This window comes from Ammospiza nelsoni, chromosome 31 (assembly GCF_027579445.1).
Source record: "Ammospiza nelsoni isolate bAmmNel1 chromosome 31, bAmmNel1.pri, whole genome shotgun sequence".
Taxonomy (NCBI): domain Eukaryota; kingdom Metazoa; phylum Chordata; class Aves; order Passeriformes; family Passerellidae; genus Ammospiza; species Ammospiza nelsoni.
This window is the reverse complement of record NC_080663.1, coordinates 3,512,812-3,536,520: the sequence shown is the minus strand read 5'-3', so window position 1 is coordinate 3,536,520 and position 23,709 is coordinate 3,512,812. Positions and strand designations below refer to the sequence as shown.

Sequence of the window (23,709 nt, the reverse complement as noted above, 5' to 3'; positions counted from 1 at the left end):
TGTCCATGTGCAGAGGGCAGGGACAAAGCAGTTCTGGTGGCACCTTGCACCCGGTCGGGGTCAGCCCGCCGGAGGGAGTTGGTAGAGGCCTCTGAGGGTCCCTGGACATCCCCCCTGGAGCAGGGTGTCCCCCCTTGCTGCAGCCCCGTCCCTCAGGCAGCGCCCAGCCCAGCAGAGCGCTCGGTGCTGGCAGTGTCCCGCAGACCCGCAGCGCTCAGCCGGGGCTCCAGCTGTGGCCCCCAGCCCCAGCGCTCCCTGCCAGGGAATTTGGGAAGGGAACACGTGGAGGGCGCCGGGGGGCCCCGAGCTGTCCCCACATGGAGGGGGCGGCTGAGACGGGGCCCGGCCCTGCCCGGGCACGGCTGATGCCCCCGCACTCCAAACCGCTCCGGACGGGCGCTCCCAGCGCAGCGCGGCTGCTTTGGGGCTGCTGCTCCCGGCCCGGCCCCGGCCATGGGGCGGCAGCTGGGGCCCTACTGGTGGTGCTGGGAGCCCCCCCGGGTGCGGGTTGAGCAGGGAGACAGGAGTAGGGGGGAACTGAAAGATGTTTGAGAGGACACGAAAGGGAAGGTGGGACAGTGGGAAAAGGGTTCCCAGTGCGGGACCTTTCGCGTCCCCCGTCATTGATCTCTGCAGCGATTCCCTGGCGCTCTGAGGGGGAGTGAGATCCACACCCAATCCCCCTGTCCATCCCTCAGGAGCAAATGGGGACTTCCCTCACACAGCAGCTGGTGCTGCAGCGGCAATGGGGCAGACTGGGGGCTGGAAAGGGGAGTCCAGAGGGCCCCCTGAGCTTCCAGCCTGATGTGGGGTGGTGGGGGTAGGGGGGTGCATCCCCTTGCCCGCACAGTGGTGTTCCTGTGGATGGGAAAAGGCCAGAGTCACTTCCTGAACGGCCCTGAGTGGGTGAGGTTCATGGACAAGAACATCTGTAACCTAAAGCAGCTCCAGCAGTTCAACAGCGATTTGGGCACTTTGAGGGGATACCCCATATGGGAACACCCAGGCCCAGTACTGGAACACCCAACTGGAATTACTGGAGAAGAGATGGGCTCAGGTACTCCAGTACAGGGACACATACTGTTGGCACACCCCAATCACCTGGCATGAGCAGCCCTATTTTTGAGGAAAACAACCCCAAATCTCCATAAAAATCCCCAAATCCTCCGGATTATCCCCCTAAATCCCAAATTCTCCTTTAAATCAAATTGAAATAGTTGGGGCTTGAAGATCTTTGTTTAATTCCTTTATTTTAGTCCAAATTTCATCTGTTTGTAAGAGATTAAAATTGCTCAAAAGAAAATGAAGGCCCAAACAGAAGGATTTGCGCGTTGGTGTCCTGTGAGTATCTCTGTAGCTGGCCTGTTTGGGTGGGAAGAGCCCTTTTTGCAGACTTTGATTTGAATAGTTAGGTGTTTGCACCAATCCATCACCACTTGTCTGTGGAAGATGCCTGTGGGCCATAAGGAATTAGAACAATTAAATTAAAAAGACCTCTTGGTTGCAAAAGACCTCAAAGATCATCCAGTTTTGCTTGATGCCTCCTGAAGAAATGAGTGGTGGCTGCTGGTGAGATTTTTTGGGGTCTAAAGTCAACAAGACTGCTCTGCCCAATGAATTTCCAATGTTGGTCTGCATTCTAATGGATGTTCCTTCCCCTGCATTCATCAGGGTGCCTGTGGGCAACAAGGAGGATGTGGACATCACTAGCCAGTTGTCTTCCCAATGTGGATCACTTGGAATGTGGGTAAACAGGTCTCTGCCCAATGTGGTTCAGCAGGAAAATTGGTCAACATATCTTTTTCCAGTGTAGACCACTGGGTCTCTGCCCAATGGGGGTCACCATGGATCATCCAATATTTGTCCTCTGATGGGTGATAAAGTTGGACAAAGCTCTTCCCGCAGTCAGGGCACTTGCAGGGCTTCCCTTACACGTGGGACCAGTGGTGTGAGGTCAAGGCATCGCTCTGGGTGATGAGGTGGGAGCTCCAGTTGAAGCTCTTCCCTCTTGGGACACTCACAGGGCCATTCCCCAGTGGGGACCTTCTGGTGGCTGGGGTGGTGAGAGCGGTCACTGAAGCTCTTCCCACATTCCAAACACCTGTAGAGCCATTTCCCTGCGTGGATCTTCTGGTGGAGGATGAGGGTGGAGCTCTGAGTGAAGCGCTTCCCACGTTCCTCACGCTCGGGGCCATTTCCCCGTGTGCACCCACTGGTGGATGAGGGTTTCTCTTTGGTGTGAATATGCTGCTGGACCCCCAGGTCAGAGCTCTGGCTGAAGTTCTGGCCGCCTTCCAAGCACAGGGAGGGTCTTTCCTCCTCTCAGCTCCCCGGGCTGGGTTTGCAGCCCCTCCTCGTGTGGGATCTCTGGGGCTTTTCCTCCCCAGTGGATTCCTGCGCCATGAAGCTGCTCAAAATGCATCTTCCATGAGGTTCTGTGGCAAGGATTTGTTCTCCCTGGTCTCTGTCCACAGCTCAGTGCCCGGGGGAGGAAGGACAAAGAGAGGATGGTGTTTTCCTCCATGGCAGAGGGAAGGGGAAGGAGATCCCTCAATCCATCCCCAACAGAACAGCATCAGCAGAGGGGTTGTCCTGCAGCCCAGGGCAATTTTCAGCTAAAAGACAGAGCAGGGAAAAGGGGCAGTGACTTCCTCCTGACTTGCCTGGGTGTCCTGGGCCATCTTCCTCTATCGCAGTCAGGCTCACTGCAGCCCCGAGTCCAGTCCAGCTGGGGACAATGTGGCAAAACAGAGGGACGGGAACAATGGATTTGCCTGAAAAATAGAGGACTTTAAGAGCAAAATAACAAACACAGAAACCACAGGATCTGAGGGTTAAGATCCAGTGACAGAGCAGGGGTAACAGTAACAATATATAGGGGTACTCTGAGGGCAGGGGTCCCATCAGCAACACTAACTCGGAGCATGACCTTACATGTGACAGGTCCTGAACCAACTGAGAACAAGAACATGACTTAATGCAGAATAGTTCCATTAACATACCATCAACATACTAACTCCCATGACCACACTCTTCTCACCATGACCTGACCAGATAGCTCTCTTTCAGTATCCTGTTTTCCATGGTCTAGGGTTGATGCCTCCTGTATATGCCACTGAGGCTAAACCACTATTCATCCTAGCTGGTTGCGTTCCTACATTCCTCTTCCTTGTAGCCTCCTCCTCCAAGGAGGCCAAGTTTTGGAATAAGAAATCCTTTTTTGGGAGGTTAAACAAGGTGTGAGCATGTTGGGTTGGAGGTTCCTCCTGCCCAAGTCTATCTCTAGAAGTCACTGGGCATCTTGTGCCCACAGAGATTTTCAAAACACCAAGATTCAGCCCAAAACCCATCTCTGATCTCTCCACTTTGAGGTTCTTGGGGCTCCCCCTGCCTGAGCTGCTGAAGGTCCCACGTGCATTAGGGGTTCCCTGTCTCAAGCCTGCTGGCAGTCCCAGGAATTGTCCCTCTTCAGACTCTCCCTTTTCCCAGCCTACGCTTCAGGGAGCTCTGTGCCCCCCTGTGCTGTTGGGCTCCCTCCTCTCCCGGCCCCCCATTCCGAGTTCCGGGGTACCCGGGGCTCTCCCCGATCCGTATTACCCCCACCTCCAGTCTGCCAGAGGTCCCACAGTTCCAGTGCTGCCCATTTCCATTTTCCCCTCCCCAGGGGTCCCACAGTTCCAGTGCTGCCCATTTCCATTTTCCCCTCCCCAGGGGTCCCACAGTTCCAGTGCTGCCCATTTCCATTTTCCCCTCCCCAGGGGTCCCAGGCTTTCCCACATTCGGCTCTCCCGGGGAGTCCCCAAACCAGCGTTCCACACCCCTGGCCAGCACCAGGCAGCAGCCACAGGATGCCCCCCAAAAACAACGCTCCTGGGGACTGCCCAAGATACCTGAGACAATCTCCCTGTCCCTGCTCACCTGAGGGATGTGAGGGGCCAGTCCTCCTGGGGCGGAGGGGCTGCAGTTGCAGTGAACGGTGAATGCATGAGATACCTCCTCTCCCCTCTCCTCTTCCTCCTCCTGCTTTCTCCTTCTCTATCCCTTTGGCTGTGGCCCAGGAGCTCTCAGGTCAGCGGGGGAGCTGGACATGATGGGAAAATGGGGGAAGAGGGGGGAAATATGGGAGGGATCCCCAAAAGGAGCAAGAGAGAGGGTAGGGCACCCCCAAACTGATCGGAGGGGAACTGGGGCTGTGGAGGGGGTACAAGAGGTGGTGGGTCAGTGCAAACATACTCTCATGGGGGTTCCTTCGTGTTCCTCATTGCTTAATCCCCAGAGCGGTTCTGGGGGTCTCTGAGGGGGTAGATCCACTCTGGGGGTTTCCCAGCCCTCCGTCCATTGGGGGGTTCCCCCCACTCAGCAGCCGGTGCTGCGGCGGGCACGTGGCAGAGTGGGTGTGAGAAAGGGGGCAGGGGTGGCCTCTTGAGCCCCCAACCTGCTGTGGGGCGCAGGGGCTTGCTGGGCATTGAGGTGCCACTGACCTTCCTCTGCCCACAGAGGGGTGTTCAGAGGGTGGGAAAGGCCAAGTGCCACTCCCTGAAGGACCCTGAGCAGGTGAGGTTCACGGGCAGGAGCACCTGCACCAAGGAGCAGCTCAGGCACTGTGGCAGGGACACCTCCCTCCGCCTTCGCTGCCTACCAGCACATGAGAATGGCCTTACAAGTGTGGGAAACGAGGAAAGAGGTTTTGGAGCAGCTCAGATTTCGTGAAGCATCAGTGGATACACTCAGGGAAGAGTCCGTCCACCCTTCCCCAAGCCAAAGCATGATCTGAGAAATGCGATTTAGGCCATGGCCTTGATGATCAAACCCTGGGCTCAGCTTCTTTGGCGCTTACCACAAGCACTATCTGCTCCAGGGACTGGTGCTCTCCAAAAAGCTCCTGCTTATTAACTAACAGCCTTGGAAACCTTTTTTTTTTTTGCCTGAGTAACATCCCAAATGGGATCATATTTTAGTTCTCAACCTTTCCCAGAAAGTCACCAGCCTGAGCTTGGGCCAGGATGGACAATGTCTGTGAATAAAGCCCATCCCTTGGGCCCTATAAACAGCAGCCCTGAGTGAGTGAGTTACAGTACAAGCTGGCTTTATTGGGCAATTTCACCCAGTCACACCTGCACCCCAAGCTGCAGACATCTCACTGCTCAGAGAACTGAGAGGTGTTAAGATCAGACCAATGAGCGGTTTAGACTGGGCCATTTTCAAACCCCCTGTATGAAGCTGGGTTCAAACAATAAAGCTCTCTCTACTATTGCCACTTGCAGCTCTGGAGTGTGTCTCTGTCTCTGAGCACCGGCTCCACGTTGCCCCCTTGGAGCTCTGGGGCCTCTGTGAGCTGGGAACTCTCCTGTCTGCTGCCCCCAGGGCAGCCCCGAATGGTGCTGGGCTGAGCCCCCCGCTCCTCCTCAAGGCTCTGCCCTGCTCCTGTGGGAAGATTCGGGCCTGTGGGGATGTTCCTGTTGTGGTGTAATAAATTCTGTGTGAAGTTAGTGATTAAGTTTCAGTTAAGTGCTGTTCAGTTAAGTGCTATTGGGCCTTTAAGCCTAAACTGTTGAAATCCAGGCTCAGTTCTGCACAGGTGTCAGCTCTGACCCTTGTTACTCAGCAGTGGAATCTTCCATATTCCCTTTTATCACTACCTTTTTCTATCCTTTTCTCTCCCCTGCTCCTCTGTCCCATCCTCTCCGCCCCCATCCAGTAAAATGGTTCTGGGTTTATTTCAGTTTGGATTGATTGATTTTTGCTGTTTCTCAGAGTGCTTTAAGCATTCAGTAAGTGTCAGAGTGAACCTTGCCAAGGAACTTTGTTGTAGGGTCATTTTCATATGAGGCCTGGTTTTGCTGATGGGTTTCCTGGCAATTCTTTAAGTGACCTTAAAACATTGGAGCCCAAGAGAACAGCTCTGCAAACATCCAAGGGCAGGAGCTGCTCCAGGCAGTGTTCGTATTGGTTGTGGGGGGAGGAGGAGAAAGGATGGAGAAGGAGCGAGAGAAAGAATGGACAAAGAAGGAGAAAAAAAGCGGGATTAAGAAGGAGGAAGAGGAGGAGTAGGGAGAGACAAGGAGGAGGAAGAGGGAAAAGGAGGTGGTCACTGTTTCTGCAGCCCAGCTTGCCGCTGGGGTTTCTCTCTCCCTGCGTTTCGCAGGTAACTGGAGAAGAGGAGCTCGGCCCAAATATCTTGGGGCGTCCCTGGGACTCTTTTTTGAGCAGAGTAGGATATTTTCAGCTTGCAGGACTTCAAGGCTGAGCTGTAAATGCTCCTTAGTGAGATACTGGGTGTCCCTGCAATGGGTGGTGCAGTGCAGGGTTCCCAGAGCCATGGGGAAGCATGGAGGGGTGCTGGCAAGGACAGCAGTATTGGAGACCTCGGGGAGAGCCAGGCTAGGGGGAAACACGGAATCCCCGGTGTGGGGAGAGGGGCCCAGCTGGTGCTGGGGGACCCCCAGAAGGTTGGAGGGGCAGGAGAAAGAGGGAGGAGCCCCAGGGCCCTGAAATCAGGATCCTAAGAGGGAGGACCCAAGGCAGTCTCGATAGGAGGAGAGAAAACCAACACAGGAGGGAAGCCAGGACCCCCAACAGCAGAGGGAAGGAGGATCCCTGGGACACAGTCAGGAGAAAAAGAACCCCTGGGATGCCCCAAACCCTGGGCATTCATAAGCTGGATCTCAGAGAAGGGGAACCACCTGGACCCATCGTACCCCCAAGCAGCCCAGAGAAGGGGAGCCTCAAAAACCCCAAAGTGGGAAGACCATAGAGGGAAGACACCTGAAACTGCCAGGAGCACACACAGCCTGAAGACACTGGGGACCCTGTAGAGATCTAACTTTAAATGCATGCAGGACCCCCAGCATCCTGCATAGGGGAGACCCCCAGAACCCCAAAGTCAGGAGACCATGGAAATGTGTTTGTACCAGTGGGCACACTACAGCCTGGCAAAGGTCAAAGATCCCGAAAGATGTCACAGTGCACACGTGTAGCGCAGATGCTGAAAAGTGGCAAAGCTGAATAACCTCGCTCAGCTTCAGTCCTGTGCAGATCACAGAAGGCGAAGAACGAAGCAGCAGAGCAACGGGCTTTTGTGCCCACTGAAGGGAATTGCAAAAATCCAGCAGCTGCTCATTCACAAGCACAGTCAGCTGTGTGTGCTCTTGCTTCTTGAAAAACTCACTGGTGCCCTTCTTTTCTCACAGGAGGGGTTTTTGGTCTGGAGGTTTTGGAGGTTTGTGTTGACACAGAATCCCTGGTGAGTTCTGGAGATGGATTTGAGGGAAGTCCTTCCCCTCCCCTCTGGCACAGAGGCAAATCCCATCCTCTCCTTGTCCTTCCTCTCCTCAGGCACTGAGCTGCAGGCAGACACCAGGGTGGAGGAATCCCCCTGGTAGAACATTGTGGAAGAGGCCGTTTTGAGCGCCTCCACAGCGCAGGAGTCCAACGGGGAGGAAAAACCCCAGAGATATCCCATGAGGAAGGGCTCCAAATGCAGCCCAGGGTGCTCCAAGGAGGAAAAAACCACCCTGTGCCAGGAAGGCAGCTGGAGCTTCAGCCAGAACTCACACCTGGTGGTCTACAAGCAGCATCATATTGGTGAGAAGCACTACAGGTGCTTGGAATATGGAAAAGAGCTTCAGCCAGAGATCCCATCTGATCTGCCACCAGAAGATCCACACGTGGGAACAGCCACACAAGTGCCTGAAATGTGGGAAGGACTTCAGTGATGACTCTAACCTCATCATCCACCGGAGCCTGCACACTGGAGAGCAGCCCTACAAGTGCAGGGAACGTAGGAAGAGCTTCAGCCAGAGTTCCAGCCTCCTCTCTCTCACCAGCTTGTCCAGACTGGGGATCGGCCCTACCAGTGCCCCAGCTGCAGAAAGAGATTCAGCTTCAGATCCCACCTGATCTACCACCAGAAGATCCACAGTGAGGAACAGCTCCACGAGTGTCCTGAGTATGGGAAGAGTTTCTCCTACAGCTCTACCTTGATTTCACCCCAATGGACCCATGAGTAGGGGAAGCCCTACAAGTGCCCTGACTACAGGAAGAGTTTTATCTCCTGCTCCAATTTTATCACCCACCAGAGGACCCATGTTGCATTATCCACAGTGACCCATATTGTGAAAAAACATGGTGATCCACATTCCTGGTGGTCCGTGTTGGGTGAAAACCTGGTGACCTATGTTCCACATGATCCACACTGGGAAGATGCCTGGCTGGTGGTCTTTGGGCACCTGGATGAACGGAGGGGAAAACTTCTACCAGGATGGGGACTGACATTGGAAATTGAAGCATTGAGGCCTGAACAGCAGGCCCTGCGCGAAAGTTAATCTCCAGATGAACCTTCCAACCAAACTTTATATGATACTTGCATCTGCAGTATATGATACTTGCATCATTGAAATATCAATGATCATTAGTGAAATATGTAATGCGATACAAGTGTATTTATCTTTCCATGTTTAGGGGAAGTTAAAGTAATGAAATCAGATATGTGGCCTTGTTTGGAGGCACATCATCAAAGCCAACTCCCCTGGTTCCTTCTTGAGCCCTGACCAGGTTTTGGGGGGAACCCAAATGTTGTGGGTTGGTGCTGACCAGATGCCACACACCCACAAAAGCCACTTACTCACTCCTCTCCACAGTCAGACAGGGGAGAGGAAATATGTAACAAAGGGTTCATGGGTTGAGATAAGCACCGGGAGACTCATCTCTCACCAAGCACCGTCACAGGCAAAACAGGCTCAGTTTTGAGATATGAAATGAACTAACAGAATCAGAGCAGGATAACAAATAAAATAAGCCCTTAAAACCATCTTCCCCACAGCCCTCCCTCCTTCCCAGCTCTATCCCAGCAGCACAGGGAGACGGGGAATGGGGATTACAGTCAGTTCATCATATGTGGCTTCTGCTCAGGGAGAGGAGTTGTTCCTCTGCTGTGCTGTGGGGTCCCTGCCACAGGAGACAGTTCTCCATAAACTTCTCCAGAGTGAGTCCATCCCATGGGCAACAGCTGTCTGCAAACTGCTGCAACGTGAGTCCATCACAGGGGCAACAGTCCTCCCCAAACTGCTGCCATGTGGGTCACCTTCCCATGGGGTCAGTCATTCAAGGATCTTTATTAATCACTACAGGCAATCTTTTGGACTAATTATTTGGTGCATTACTTATCCTTTTTTAATTCTTTGCTCTTTTGAACTATAGAAAATTATGCTTACTTCTTAAAGTTGTGTCTTTTGTGCTGACCCCATCAACTGGCAGAACAGAAATTCATTAGGAAGGCTGCATTTGTTAGTCCTTCTGCTCAGAGTTTCTTTTCTTGGGAGTGGGTTGGTTTTGGCGTTGGTGGTCACTGTCTGCCTCTGCCAGAGTTCCCTTTGACCCAGTCAGAGCTGATTACACACAGTTGCTGGACTGGGCTTTCCTGGTGGCCTATGAATTCTGCAATCCTTGTGTCCAGTCTCAGCGATCCATTCTCCTCCCCCAGCTTTGTGAACCTCCCCCAGGCCTGAGATAACACCTGGACAATTGTCCCACCCTGATCTTACCTACATTCCAGGTGCCAGGTACCCACTGAGGAATATCAGACTACCAGGGGAGGGCAGGAGGGGAGAGGGGAGGGAGAATTCAGCAGTCATTGGTGGTGGCAGCTGCCATTGTGTCCATAACTTGGGGTGAACTTTGTTTGACCAGTGATGTTCATATGAGCAGTTGCTTCTTTATGCACTTTGCCACAGTGGGAATTTCTGTGGGCATGCATTTCCCGGCATGTGCCACCCAGATCTCGCCTCTGCCAGGCCTGGAGTCAGCACCTTCCTGTTCCTCCTTTGTGTGCTCATCTCACGGCAAACCCTTCTGCGGCCTTGGCAGTGTTTGAGATGCGCAGCTCTGCTCCTCGGGTCCTTACACAGCCTGATCCATCACCCACCCTCGAGTGACCTCACACTGCCCTGAGTGTTGGAGCAGCTCCAGCCTCAGCTCCACCCAAGGATTCACCATGGAAAGGGACTGGTCTCCTGTGGGAAAAGCTTTGGCCAGAGCATGGACTTGATCTTCCACTGAAGGATCCATGCTGGGGAGAAACCCTGTGTCTGCCCAAACTTTGTCCAGAGGCTCCACTCAAATTAAGATGCTTTGAAAGTGGAATTAAGCCATTTGGGGTTTGTATCAAGAGATTTTGGGGGGGCATGGAGCCATTTTCAGTGTGATTGTGTTGTTTTAAGATGATTGGTCAATCACTCTTGGTTTTGCTGTGCACACCGATGCAGAAGACACCCCTACATGCCCACGGAATCCCCAGATCCCCTGGAACATCCCCCTGAACTCCAAGTTCTCCCCAAAAAGTAGTAAAATGGGAGGGTTTTACGTGTCTTTTTTCAACTTATTTATTTTTAACCCCCTTTCAGGTGTTTTAAAGGGATGAAGAGGAATCACAAGAAAATTAAGGCCAAAACAAAAGTATTTACATGTTGGCACTGTGTGAATATCCATGGAGTTGGGTTGGTGGAAGAGAATTTTTTTGAGGAGTTTCCACCCCATTGTGTCTGAAATCTTGATCTTTGCTCCAGTCCGTAGCTGTGAAAGACACCCACGGGCCTTGGAGAAGTAGAATTGTATTATTGAGTTGTAATTGTACTAATTGAAATAGGAGGAAAGGGAGATGGAATTAGGGAGGAGGAGGAAGGGGAGGAGGAATAGCAGGGAGCTCATGGATCCACGGCTCCCCACATCTGCAGCCCTCCCCAGCCTGGGGGCATCATCCCCCCTCTTGCCTCAGATATCCAGGGGGAACGGGGGGTGTCTCTCAGGATTTGTTTTATGTGAGGCAATATCTGGATTTTGCAGAACTCCAAAGCTGATCTGCAAATGCCCCTCGGGGGATACTGAGGGAATTCCAGAGGTGTTCTTGGTCTGGGGGCTCCTGGTGGCTGCAGCCATGGGGATGGCAGGGGATGTGGAATCCCTGGAGCTGCGAGGTGATCAGCCAGCAGCAGGGCAGGGGGAGCAGGAGCTCCCTCTCTGGGGACTCCTCAGGAGAGCCAGGGCTGGGGGAAGGCCAGGAGAGAGGAAAACTGAGAGAGGCAATGTGGTAATCACAAATCCTCCGAACAGAGAGAGACATTGCTCTCTCCCAGGATTTTCCTGGGAAGCTGTGAGAAGCTGTGAGAAAGTTCAGAGAAGAGAATGAGAAACAATTCTTATCTCCAATTGCTGCACTTTTTGTTGTGCACGTGTGGAATGTGTTATGGAGATTGCTTACCAAAGGGTGGTTTCTTAACTGGACACTGGATGGTGTTTGGATCGATTGACCAATTAGGTTAAAGCTGTTTTGGACAGTCAGTAAGGGTTACAAGTTTCCTTAGAGTATTGTATATTGTAGTATAGATTAATAAAGCAATTGATTAATAAAGCCTTTTGCAATCATGGAGTCAATGTTAATTACTCCAGGGGACCAATGTTAATTGTTCAGGGGACCATTGCCACAATAAGGCAATACTGGAACTGAGGGACCCCTGACAGCCCAGAGAGGGGCAAAGCTCAGTGAGGGAGAAGGAGAGATCCGGAGAAGGCTGAACCCAGGGATTCCCAGGACCCCCAGCAGTCCTGAAAGTGAGGAACCGTGGAGATGGAGGATCACCAATACACACGAGACCCCCAGCAGGCCAGACAGAGGGAAACCAAAGTGGAGACACCAGACAGGGCACCCAGGCAGGTGAGGAGGAAGTCACTGCCCCTTTCCCCCTCTCCTCTACTCCACCTCCCAGCCCAGCATCGCCCCCAGCTGCAGGACAACCAACGTTGTCCTGACAGGGATGGATTTGGGGGATGTCCTTTCCCTTCCCTCTGGCACGGAGGCAAATCCCATCCCATCCCATCCCATCCCATCCCATCCCATCCCATCCCATCCCATCCCATCCCATCCCATCCCATCCCATCCCATCCCATCCCATCCCTCCCTCCTTTATTCCTCTCCTTTCTCTCCTCTCTCTCCTTCTCGAGGCACTGACAGAGACCAGGGAGGACAAATCCCTGCATCAGAACCTTGTGGAAAGGCCATTTTGAGTGACTCCATGGCACTGAGGAGGAGAAGCTACAGTGGCGTCCCATGAGGAGCATCTCCAAACACAGCCCACAGTGCTCCAAGGAGGAAAGACCTATCCTGTATCAGGAAGGTGGCCAAAGCTTCATCCAGAGCTCGGACCTGGTGGTCCTTGAATGGTTTCACACTGGGGACGTGTGCTACAGGCGCTTGGAACGTGGCAAGAGCTTCAGATGGAGCTGCTACCTGATCTGGCACCACAAAAGCCACATGGGCGAACGGCCCTCGAAGAGCTTGGAATGTGGGAAGAGCTTTAGCCAGAGCTCCTGTCTGATTCATTGTTGGAACCCAAGAAATTGCTCCAACTGCCCTGGAGGCTCAGAGACCTTGGCACGGAGTCAAAGACACCTGTGCCTTCGATTTTAACCCATAGAAGCACTTACCAAATTTGTGCGAGGAGTTACAAGCCACAAAGGTTTGAGTAAAATGTTAGTAAATTTATCACTGAGTGAAAAATGTAGAATTTTGAGGTTTTCAGAATGGGGGTTCAGGAAGCAAGATATAGAAAAATCTGAGCATGTCCAGTCTTTCTCCTCCTTCTTCTTTGCCTCCATCTTCTGCTGTGATAGTAGCACTTTTAGATTGATTTAGAGTAGAGGCAAACTGTCTAACAGAGGTGATAACTAGTAGAAAATTATTGTAAATAATGTACACACAGATCTCAGCAAGTCAGAGAAAAAATTTTATAAATAATAAAAAATAAACAACCTTGAGAATGAGAGCCAAGGAATCCTGTCTTCAGTCTTGGAGCTGAGAAAAAGAGACTTCCTCACACCTCGAGGTTATCTTGACACCAGAGACCCCATCAACCCACCATGGGATAATTCACATGGGAGAGCTGCCCTACAGGTGTAGGGAATGTGTGAAGAGCTTCAGTGACCACTCTAACCTCACCAGCCACCAGCGCCTGCCCTCCAGGGAATGGCTCTGCCAGTGTGGGGAGTGCGGGAGGAGCTGCAGCCAGAGCTCCCACCTGATTCACCACCAGAACATCCACACTGGCCCTAGCAGTGTCCTGACTGTGGGAAAAGCTTCACCCAAGAGCTCTGCCTTGACCTTACACCAATGGATTCACTGGAAAGAGAACCCCTGTGAGTGCCCCGATTTGGGAAGGGCTTCAAACGCTGCTCCAACTCCATTGCCCATTGGAAGAGCCATGCTGGATGATCCACAGCGAGCCTCACTGGGCAGAGACCTGGTGACCCATGTTCCTGGTAATCCATGCTGGGACTGTATTGGGTTTGTGTGATCAGGTGCTGGAAACAGGGGTGCTCCAGGGATGGCTTCTGTGAGGAGCTTCCAGAAGCTTCCCCCATGTTTGGCTCCTGTCCTCATCCACTCCCGAAGGCGAGGGTAACCCAGGTTCTGGTTCATGGATACCTGGCACAGATCAAAGTGAAACAACAGTCATTGATCCGTGTTTGTAAATATATGTCTGTTGGGTTTGTTTTAGAACAGTTTCTTTGCCATGTAGAGCAGGTTTGGAACCCTTTTCGATTACCATCTCTAGCAATATAGAAGCATGAAAATAACACTTAGGAAAACTTATAAGGGAAAAGAAAGTAAGCATAAGAGTAGAAAGATACACACAGACACCACCTCTGGATCCAGCAACAAAAATAAATTGGTGCAATGTCCTTGTCTTTGGTCTAAGTGATGGTCCCAGGATGGATCCCTTGGGGGCAGGAAAAGCCCCAGAAACACCAAGTTCTGTGAGTCAGCACAGGTTCAGGTTGGGTGAATGCCCAGCTCCCTCCTCTGGCGGGAGTTTTACACTGTCGGATGCCACGCTGCGGATCCCAGTGCTCTGATGGTTCATGGCCCCTTCTGAGATGCGGCCCTGCCTCTCCCGGCAGCGCAGCTGAGCCAGGTGTGGCCATGGGAAGGGATGCAAACCTGCAGCCCTCTGTGTGAATGTCCCGGGCCTTCCCCGGGGAGCTCCCAGAGCTGAGCCAGTTGTGTCAGGGAGGGCACTGCCCTGCTCCAAAGCCCTGTCCTGTTGGAACATTGGGGGACACAAGACAGATTGTTGAAAGCGAAGGGAGACGACCCATCCTTATTGATCAGCATCGAACTCCAGCTTTATTGATCCAAAAGGCACGTTTTTATAACCGTGTTAATTAAGATCATACATATTGCAAAACTCGAGCTCACGATAGGCTACAGAGCAAACACTAATCCCTCCTTTTTTTTTCAATACTTGTGGTTTGTTATTGAATCCAAGATTTATTTTCTCACCCTGTTATAAAAGTTCTCAAGGCCTCCATGTTATTGAAGACAGGCTTGAGAACTTAGCTGTTTACAGAAACAGGCTGTGAGAATTTGCTCCTCACAGCTGCCTTTTAAGACATTTCTGAGCAAAATTCTCCAACACAGATGATGGACTTTGGACCTGGTTAACATAAGAGATTGGATAACAGGCTGCCTTGGGAAAAACAAATGGAACTTTGAAAATTAGACCTGGATTGCAAGAAGATTCAATCAAACGGGTTTACCGGAAAAACAAAAACCCATTAAACTCTGCAAGGAGGAGATGTTGTTATATACATATGTTTGTGTATTTGATTTTAACCTAATCATTGAAGGACACATTACTAGTCTCCCTGAAACAGTATATATGCGTTTGAATCCCTCAACAAAATGGGATTCTGATCACTGCATCAGCCTTCCCTGTCTCTCCATGGCCGGCCCTGTCCCGCCTGGCAGCAGCTGCTGCTGATCGGCCTCAGCCCTTCCCTGGCTCCAGCCCAGCCCGTCCCGTCGGGGGCTGGCTGTTCACCCCCCGTGCCCCGGGCACTGCCCACGCCCGTGGCCAGCAGAGCCCCCTCTGCCTCTGCCATAGTTCCAGCCATTAACCCGGGACATTCCAGTCCCTCACAGCTCTGCTCCCCAAAAGCCCAGAGCGATGGGTGGGGCCTCTAAACGACTCCATCCCACTGAAAATGGCTCAACTCCACCTCCAAACAACTCAATCCCACCTCAAAACTTTGGGGTATCTCCTGAGCCCAAATTACTCCCACTTGTGGATGTTCCTTGTCCACAAACTTCACCCAGCTGTTGCCATTGGGGAAGTGACAGTGGGCTTTTCCCCAAAAATGGAACACACCTGTGTGGGAAAGGAGACAGGTGAGGGGGTGCCTCCCCTCAGCCCCAAGAGACCCCACCACCCTACAGCAGGCTGGGGGCTCAAGGCACCCTCCTGGATCCCTCATTCCCACCCCCTGTGCCCCACAGCCCCCACAGCACTGGCTGCTGGCTGGGGTCACCCCCACTGTCAGCCCATTCCTGATCCATCTCGGGGCTGATTCTGCCCCCTCCCATCACAGTACCCCTGTGGGTTCCCCCAGAATTCCTCCACACAGCTCCCTCATAAATGGGATCAGGGTGAACTGGGAAGCTTTATTGGGAGCACTGGGAGCAGCTGGGCGGGGACAGAGCGCCAGCGGGGCTGGGGGGGACACGGGACCCCCCCAAAATCAGCGGAGCGGGGACGGAGCGGGGGGTCCCGGCCAGGCCCGAGCCCACGGGGAGGGGCTGCGGCCGCCGCCGGCTCAGGAGCTCTGTGGGCAGAGAAAAGGGGGTGACACAGGGCTGGGGGCCCCGGCGGGAGCGCACACACCCAGGGGGAGGGGGGACACGACCCTCGGGACCCCCCCTCACCTTCCTGCACAGGGAGAAGCCGAGCCCCAGCGCCAGGAAGACGAAGCCCAAGGCGAAGCCCCCGATGCCCGTCAGCATCTTGCTGCGGGCGGCGTCCGGCGGCATCTCTGGGGGGTCCGCAGGGCTCAGCGCCCACAAAACCTCTCACCGACACCCTGAGCCCCTCCCAGCACCCTCATACCCCTCCAGCCCACCCAGGACCACAAGACCTCTTTCCTATCCCCATCCAACCTCCCCAGTACCACCCAAGTTCCCTCCCCATCCTTCCAGGACCCCAAACCCCCTCCCAGTTGACACTCATCTTCCAATGATCCCCCAAACCTTTTCCCAGTCCCACCAGCACTCACCAACATCACTGCCAGTAGACTGAAGCACACTCAACCCTCACCCCAGCCCCGTTTCTACATCCCCAACCTGCTTCCAGCCCCTCCAGCTCCATCAGACTCCCAGTTACATCAAGCACCACCAGGATGTTCCCTTTCAGAAGCCACCAGGAAACCCTTAACTGCATCCCAGTCTTCCCAGCATCCTCCAAAACTCTTCTCTGCCCTCCCAGGCCATCCAAACCCTTCTCCCAGGTACCCTCTGCCTCCCTCAAAATCCCTCCCAATTAATCCCAGCTACCACCAACTCCCCTCTCAGCCCCCACAATGCCTCCCCCGCTGCCCCTGGCACTTTGGGGGCCGGGCCGTACCCCAGTGCCGCCTCAGGGGCTGCTCCAGGCTGACGTGCTCCACCTGGCAGCTGTAGCTGAGCCCGCGCCGGGGCGGCGTTTCCAGCAGCACCAGCAGCTGGTAGGTCCAGTCCCCGTTGGGGACCACGTCGGTGGCCACCACGTGCTCCGAGAGCTCCTGCTGGCCCTGGAACCACCTCACCTGGATGGCAGCAGGGTAGAAATCCATCACGGAGCAGAGCAGGCGGCCGGGGCCGGGCTGGGAGCTCGATGGGGGCACCAGCGAGATGGACACGCTGGGGGGCACTGGGAGAGTGTGGAGAGACACTGGGATAAAATGCGGGTAAAATGGGAGACACGGGGAAGGACTCGGGTAACACTAAGAGGGTCTGGGAGGGGGTTGGAGAATCCTGGGGAAGGCACTGGGAGAGAGGATGGAAGTCTGAGAGTGGACCGAGAAGGATTGGGAATGGAATGGGAATGAACTGAGAGGGACCGGGAAGGAAGTGCCTGGTACTGGGAGGGATTTCTGTGGCACTGGGATGAACTGGGAATGGCGCGCGCGGCACTGGGAGGCCGAGTCCAGCGCGGAGCACTGGGGGCTGCGGGTCTGCCCGGCAACTGATGAGTCATCAGAGAGACGTGCTCTGATTGGCTGGAGCAGCTCCACGGGCCGTCGAGATGGACACGCGGGGGGCACTGGGAGAGTCTGGGATGGACTGGGAGAGACTGGGATGGACTGGGAGAGATAGGGAGAGCTCCGGGACACTGCAGGGTGGGCAAGAGCCCAGGGGAATGGGCACAGGAAGGGCTGACATGTCTGGGGTTGTTCCCAGAGAGGTTTGAGGGGCTCCAGGGTCATTGGCAGGGCAGGTCCGAAGGGACGCGCTCTGCCCCAGGCTCACCTTGGCGCTCCACGAGGAACGGGGTGGACAACTGGTAGTTGTGTCGGCAGTGCCTGTCCACTGAATCCCGTCTGTGCTCCATCCATTCCGGGTCGCTGTTCCAGTGCCTGGCAACCTCCTCGCCATATGGGGTGTCCCCCACAAAGTGCCCCACGTCGCTGTCGAAGTGCACGTACTGCTCCCGGTTGTAGATGAACCTCTTCACGAACCTCACCCGCTCGGTGCCGTTAATGAAGTGACACTCGGACTTAACCATCTCCTGGAACACTCCTATGTGTGCAGGACACAGGTCAGAGGGTGCCCCTCCAGCAGCCCCCAGCACCCCACAGCAAACCAAGATCTCAGAGGCAACCCCGGATCCACACTCTGCGCCCCGTGTGCCCCACGTGCCACCCCTTGTAGGCCCTTTGTTCCCGCGGCCCCTCTTCCTCTTTCCCACTCTTCTCCGTATTTTCCTCCCTCTTTTTCATAACTCCTCGGTCGCCAGCAAGACTCCCCACATCAATTTGAGGGTCCCACCTCCCCCTTTTCCCTCCACGCCCCACCGTTCCCACCGTCCCTTCCCTTCCCTTCCCTTCCCTTCCCTTCCCTTCCCTTCCCTTCCCTTCCCTTCCCTTCCCTTCCCTTCCCTTCCCTTCCCTTCCCGCCCCCCGCTCACCCGAGAGCTCCGCGCCCGCAGCCGGGGGGGCTCCCAGCACCACCAGTGCCACCAGCAGGGCCCCGGCTGCCGCCCCTCGCCCCATGGCCGGGGCCGGGCAGGCTCTGGCACCTCCCCCCTGCCCAAATTCCCCTCGCGGTGGAGTCTGGGGGCGAGGCGGAGCGCGGGTGGAGTCCAGGTGAGGAGCTCTGGGCGCTGTGGGACCGCCCGGCGACCGGGGAGTCATCAGCGCGGCGCGCTCTGATTAGCTCTGTGAACGGCTGAGGAGAGGCCCCGGGGCTGGAAGAAAAATCGGGAGAGATCCCGCTCCGAGAACCGGCACGGGCGCAACAGACCCAGCCTGGGCACAGGGAGTAAATTTATTATCAACCAAATCACAGCAGCACAAGGAGAAGAGAAAGAAATCTCTCCACCACCTTCCCCCCACCCAACGGGGATCGCCAGGGCCACGGATCACCAGGGCTCTGCACCGCGGGGTCACTGGAGATCCCGCGCTCGGGACACCTGCAGGGACTCTCCCTGGTGTGGATGCACTGGCAGGTGACGAGCTGGGAGCTCGGGCTGAAGCCGTTCCCACACTCCCCACACCCACAGCGCCATTGCCCGGTGTGGATCTTGTTGACCTTGATGAGGTGGGAGTTCTTACTGGAAGCTCTGCCCGAATTCCAAGCATTTGTAGGGCCATTCCCTGAGGTGGATCCTATGATGGGTAACCAGGTCAGACTTCCATATGAAGCTCTTCCCACATCCCAAGCCCCAGCAGGGATGTTCCTTGCTTTGGATCTCCTGGTGGTGGATCAGGTGGGAGCTCTGACTGGAGCTCATTCCACATTCCAAGCACTTGTAGGGTGTCTCAGCTTGAGAGATGATTTAAAAGAGGACACTCTGGGGTGAGTGTTGTCCCCTCTACAGAGTTCCAATAATCCCTTTCCACCAACAGGAATTGAAGGTTCATAGATGAAACTGAAAAAAACTCCAACAGTTTATTAACAAACAGAATGCCCACAAGGCAAGAATATTAATTTTTAAAAGTAAACAACTGCTAGATATTAAATTGTCAGACCTTACGTGCCACACAAGTATTTTTTACTGTACTTTGGCTTACTTTCCATAGAAATTTGTCCATCTGGGATTGAGGCTGCCTCAACTGTCTCAACAATTACCTCACCATTAGCTGGTTCTTTTGCCTCTCTGTCTGCCAGCTCATTTCCTTTCTCCAAATCAGAGCTCACTTTTTGGTGTGCCTTGATGTGCATGATGGTCACCTTTTCAGGTAGCTGGATTGTCTCCAACTGTTTTATTATCTCTTGTGCATGTTTAATGCTTTTTGCTTGTGAGTTCAACAGTCCTCTTTCCTTCCAGATGGCTCCATGTGCATGGACTACCCCAAATGCATACCTTGAGTCTGTGTAAATATTGATTTTCTTTCCTTTTGCCAGCTCTAAAGCCCGGGTTAAGGCAATTATTTCAGCCTCCTGTGCCGAGGTGTTGGTTGGTAATGATCCAGACTCTATTACCTCTTGGCTTGTGGTAACTGCATACCTGGCATGCCTTTTTCCACTGATGATGGAGCTGCTTCCATCAGTGAACCAGGTCTCAGTGTCCTTGAGAAGGATGTCCTTCAGAGATCTGGGTCTCTGGAGTAGGTAGCTTTGATGGTCTCCAGGCAGTCATGGATCACAGGTTCTCCCGTACAACCCCTGAGGAAAGAAGCTGGGTTTACAATGTTAGTTACCACAATTTCTGCATCATCCTGTTCCCCCATTCTGGCTTGGTATTTCAGGAATCTCTGTGGGGGGAGCCAATGTCCCCCCTTTACTTCCAGCACTGCAGACACTGTGTGGGACACCAGTACTGTCATCTTCTGGCCCAGGGTGAACTTGTGTGCTTCCTGGATGTTCACTGCCACTGCCACAACAGCTCTGGGGCATCCTGGCCACCCCTTAGCCGCTGCATCCAGCTGCTTAGAGAGGCAGGCGACTGCCCTGCGGTATGGGCCCACATCTTGTGCCAGCATTCCCAAAGCAATTCTCTGCCTTTCGTGAGAAAACAAGAAGAAAGAATGGGTTACTCACATCTGGAAGTCCCAGGGCTGGAGCTTACACAGGGGCCTTCTTCAGCTGGCTGAAGGCTCATGTTGCTTCTTTTGTCCATTGAAAGTCTCTGTTCCCTTCTGTAATCAAGGCATACAGGGGTTTGACTAACAGTCTGTAATTATAAACCCACAGCCTGCACCACCCAGTCATGCCCAAAAAGGTTCTCAGTTCTTTTACTGTCTGGGGCATTGGGGTCTGGCATATTGCTTCCCCGAGATCCCGTCCTAAAGTTCTTTATCTGGCACTAACCTCATAGCCCAAATACACAACTGTTTGCTTCACCATCTGGGCTTTCTTCTGGGACACTCGATACTCTGTAGGCCCAAAAAGTTGAAGAGACTTACCATCCACTCTATACATGCCTCTTGAGTTTTGGTAGCTACCAGAAGGTTGTCCACATGCTGTAACAGCTGTCCTTCTGATGGAGCTTCCCAGGATTCCAGAGCTTTTGCTAGTTGTTCTTCAAATATCAAGGGAGAGTTCTTAAAAACCTTGAGGTAGAACTGACCATGTTAGCTGGGTTTTGCATCCAGTTTGGTGTTTTCCCACTCAAATGCAAAACTTTTCTGGCTGGCCTCATGGAGAGGAAGGCAAAATAAAGCATCTTTTAAATCCAAAACAGTAAACCATGTTAAACCATGTAGTTCACATGTTAAATGATTTATCAGACTGTAGGGGTTGGCAACCACTGGTTAAAAATCCTCAGTTATCTTATTAAAAGCTCTTAAATATTGTACTATTTGGTATGATCCATCAAGCTTTTTAACAAGTAGAATAGGAGTATTGAACTCAGACTGATAGTCCTTTAATAGCCCTATCTGTAAAAAATTTTCAATTACTGGGCTAATCCCTTCGCTTGTCTTCCTTTCTCAAAGGGTACTGCTTGACCATAACTGATTGTTTTCCTTATTCAAGCCTAATTTGCACTGGTGGTGCATTCTTTGCTCTCCCTGGTATGTCAGAAGCCCACAACACAGGAAATACCTGAGCCAATATTTTCCTGTGAGTTTCATCTTCACTTTCAACTTTAGCCTCATTGGTTATTAACATCAGGCTTAACAATTCCACTTATTGTTGGTCCAAAGTAATCTCTCTGGTTTTGAATATTATTTTTGCTTCTAATTGTTCCAATAAATCTCTACCCAAAAGTGCTGATGGAGCAGTGGGCATATATAAAAACTTGTGAGTTCCCCATTGTTTCCCAGGTTTATATTTCAATGGCCTACAAAAATAAGCTCTTTCAGATTGGCCAGCTGCCCCCTTTACCATGACATGATGATCTGTTATCGGTATTAAAGCTTTATTTAACCCCAAATATGTTGCCCTTGTGTCTGTCAGGAATTCCATTTCCTTTTCTTTGTCGCCTGGTTTCATTATGACCAGAGAGTCTCTTAGGGTAGGATTCTCCAGTCCACCTCAATCTTCCTTAACCACCACCGGTCTCTCTTTTTGATCTCTTCTTTGTTCATCGCCTTTTCTTTGTCCCTGGCTCTGGTTCTTCCAGTGTCCAACCCTCTTGCCGAATGCACATTGGTCTCTCCTTAGCCAAGGTGCTCCCTGCCTTGGTGGCACATGTCCACATTTCCTTTTGTTTTCTTCTCTTACTACTGCTAATAATAATTCATCCCTTCTTTGCACTTTTCTTCCTGGTTACTAAATACTCTCCATGCCTCTTCTAGCAAAGTCTCTAAATCTCGTGCTGTCTCACCCTGTGTCTTCTGAAGTTTGCATCTAATGTCCCCTGTAGATTGTCGTAAGAATAAACCCATTAGATGTTGTATCCCTTCTTCAGATTCAGGATCTAAGCTTGTACGATGACACATTGCATCCTGCCAATGTTCTAGAAATTCAGAAGGTGTTTTGGAGGGACCTTGCTTAGTTGCATATAGGGTCGACCAATTTATTGGTTTAGGAACTGCTCTTTCCAACCCCTGCACTATATATTCTGACAATCCTCTAGCTTTTCCACATCACCATCATTATTAGGATCCCAGTATGGATCCCGAAGAGGAAAAACATCTCTCAATCTGCTCTGTGTTATTCTGCAATCATCTTCTGCTAAATCCCTAGCTTCTTTTAAAACCAGTTGTTTTCCTGTCTCAGTTAAGACATCCAATGACAGCTGGAGGTCTGTCCAGTCAGGTCGATGCTGTTTAATCATAAACTTTAATTTCTTTACAACATCTGTTGGGTCACTTCAATAACGTTTAGCAATCTTTTCCCAAGCCTCTAAATCCATTGTAGAAAAAGGAATTTTGACTCACATTGTTTTCCCATCAGGACTTACTGCCCCCTCAAGGGTGCTCGCATAATTTCCCTGGTTTGTTTCTGAGTCCAGGATGCTGCAGGACCCTTTGGAGAGGGCTTCTGTTCCTTGCTGTTGCTGCTGAGCAGTGGGAGAGATTTAGGAGTAAACAGAGTAATCAAGGTGGGGAATGGAGTAGAAGCTGGAGTTGAATTTGAACTAGAAACTGGAGTTGATTCAGTTGAGCTTAAAACTGGAGCTGGAGTTGAAACAGAAATACCTTTGTTTAAAGCTGGAGCTGGGGTTGAAAAAGTAATAGCCTTAATTGGAGTGGAGGATGGAAATGGAATATGAGCTGGAATTTGGACAGATGTCAGGAGGTGGAATAAGAGCTGAAACTGGAGTTGAGGTTGTTAACTGTAGGAAAGACATTCTGTGCTGTTCTTGTGAGCCAGCAAAGGCCTCCTGAAGTTAAAGGAAAGCCCCATATCTCTCCTGAGGAAGACACCAAGGTTGTCCCCATGGAGACGTGATGAAGGAGAGAAAGTTGAGCGATACAGACTCCAGCTGGCTCACAGAATGGTGTGGCTCCTTGGTCATCCAATGAGCCACATCTTTCTTGTAACCAATGGGCAGTGAATGTGTATGTTGAGTGAATGTAAATATCTTGAAAAAGTATAAAAGCAGCATGTTGCTATATTAAATCTTTCTTTCACCCTTCTGATGGAGTCATGGTACTTTGTGCTGTGTCGTGCTCTATAAGGACAGTAGGACAGTTACCCATCCCGAGTTTGCTGCCCCTCTCCGCCCCTTTGCCTTCTAGGGATGGTTCAAACAGATCCCCCAACTCTTGCTCCAGTGACTCAGCTGCGTATTCCTTGTCTGGGTGTGTGCAGCGTTGGTTTATGGAGCATGCATTACAACAGCATTTCATCCTCCCTCTGCTAGCCTCAATCTCTTTTTCCAGGGCCAATGCAAAGGGGTCAGAGGGAGCCCTGAGCCCGCAATCTCTCTGCCACTCAGGGTGGTTCTGGAGGGAGAAAAACACGTCAGCATATGTCATTTCTTCCCATTTTTCCTCCTCAAAAACAACATAAGCTGTAACAAAGTCTCATAATGAGAGTTCCAGTTGGGGGCCAGCTGACCCCCTCTTCAAGCCTATAGAGTGGTCGCCACTGTGTGGAAAATTTCACTAGAGTCCTTTTATTTTCTATCCCTCTACCTACTACCAGTTCCTTCCAGTGTGCCAAAATACACCCTAAAGAAATACTTTTGGGGACCTCTTTACTCTGATTGCTTCCCATCGCTCCCCTTCTCCTTAACAAAACCAACACCCTACTCCAATCCTTACTACCTCCTCCTTTGCTTCTTGTCTCGC

General features: G+C 52.3%; 1 protein-coding gene across 1 annotated transcript; it reads right to left on the bottom strand.

The window, feature by feature from the left end:
* Positions 1-152: 152 nt before the first annotated feature.
* Positions 153-18,084, bottom strand: LOC132085532 (SLA class II histocompatibility antigen, DQ haplotype C beta chain-like). The gene is made up of 8 exons (XM_059491002.1): positions 17,991-18,084; positions 17,333-17,602; positions 16,449-16,733; positions 15,714-15,861; positions 3,919-4,047; positions 2,664-2,728; positions 2,022-2,291; positions 153-307 (listed from the first exon to the last, which is right to left on the bottom strand). The coding sequence occupies exons 1-8, from the start codon at positions 18,073-18,075 to the stop codon at positions 153-155; spliced, it is 1,407 nt and encodes a 468-aa protein (XP_059346985.1). The 5' UTR covers positions 18,076-18,084.
* Between the last annotated feature and the right edge of the window lie 5,625 nt (positions 18,085-23,709).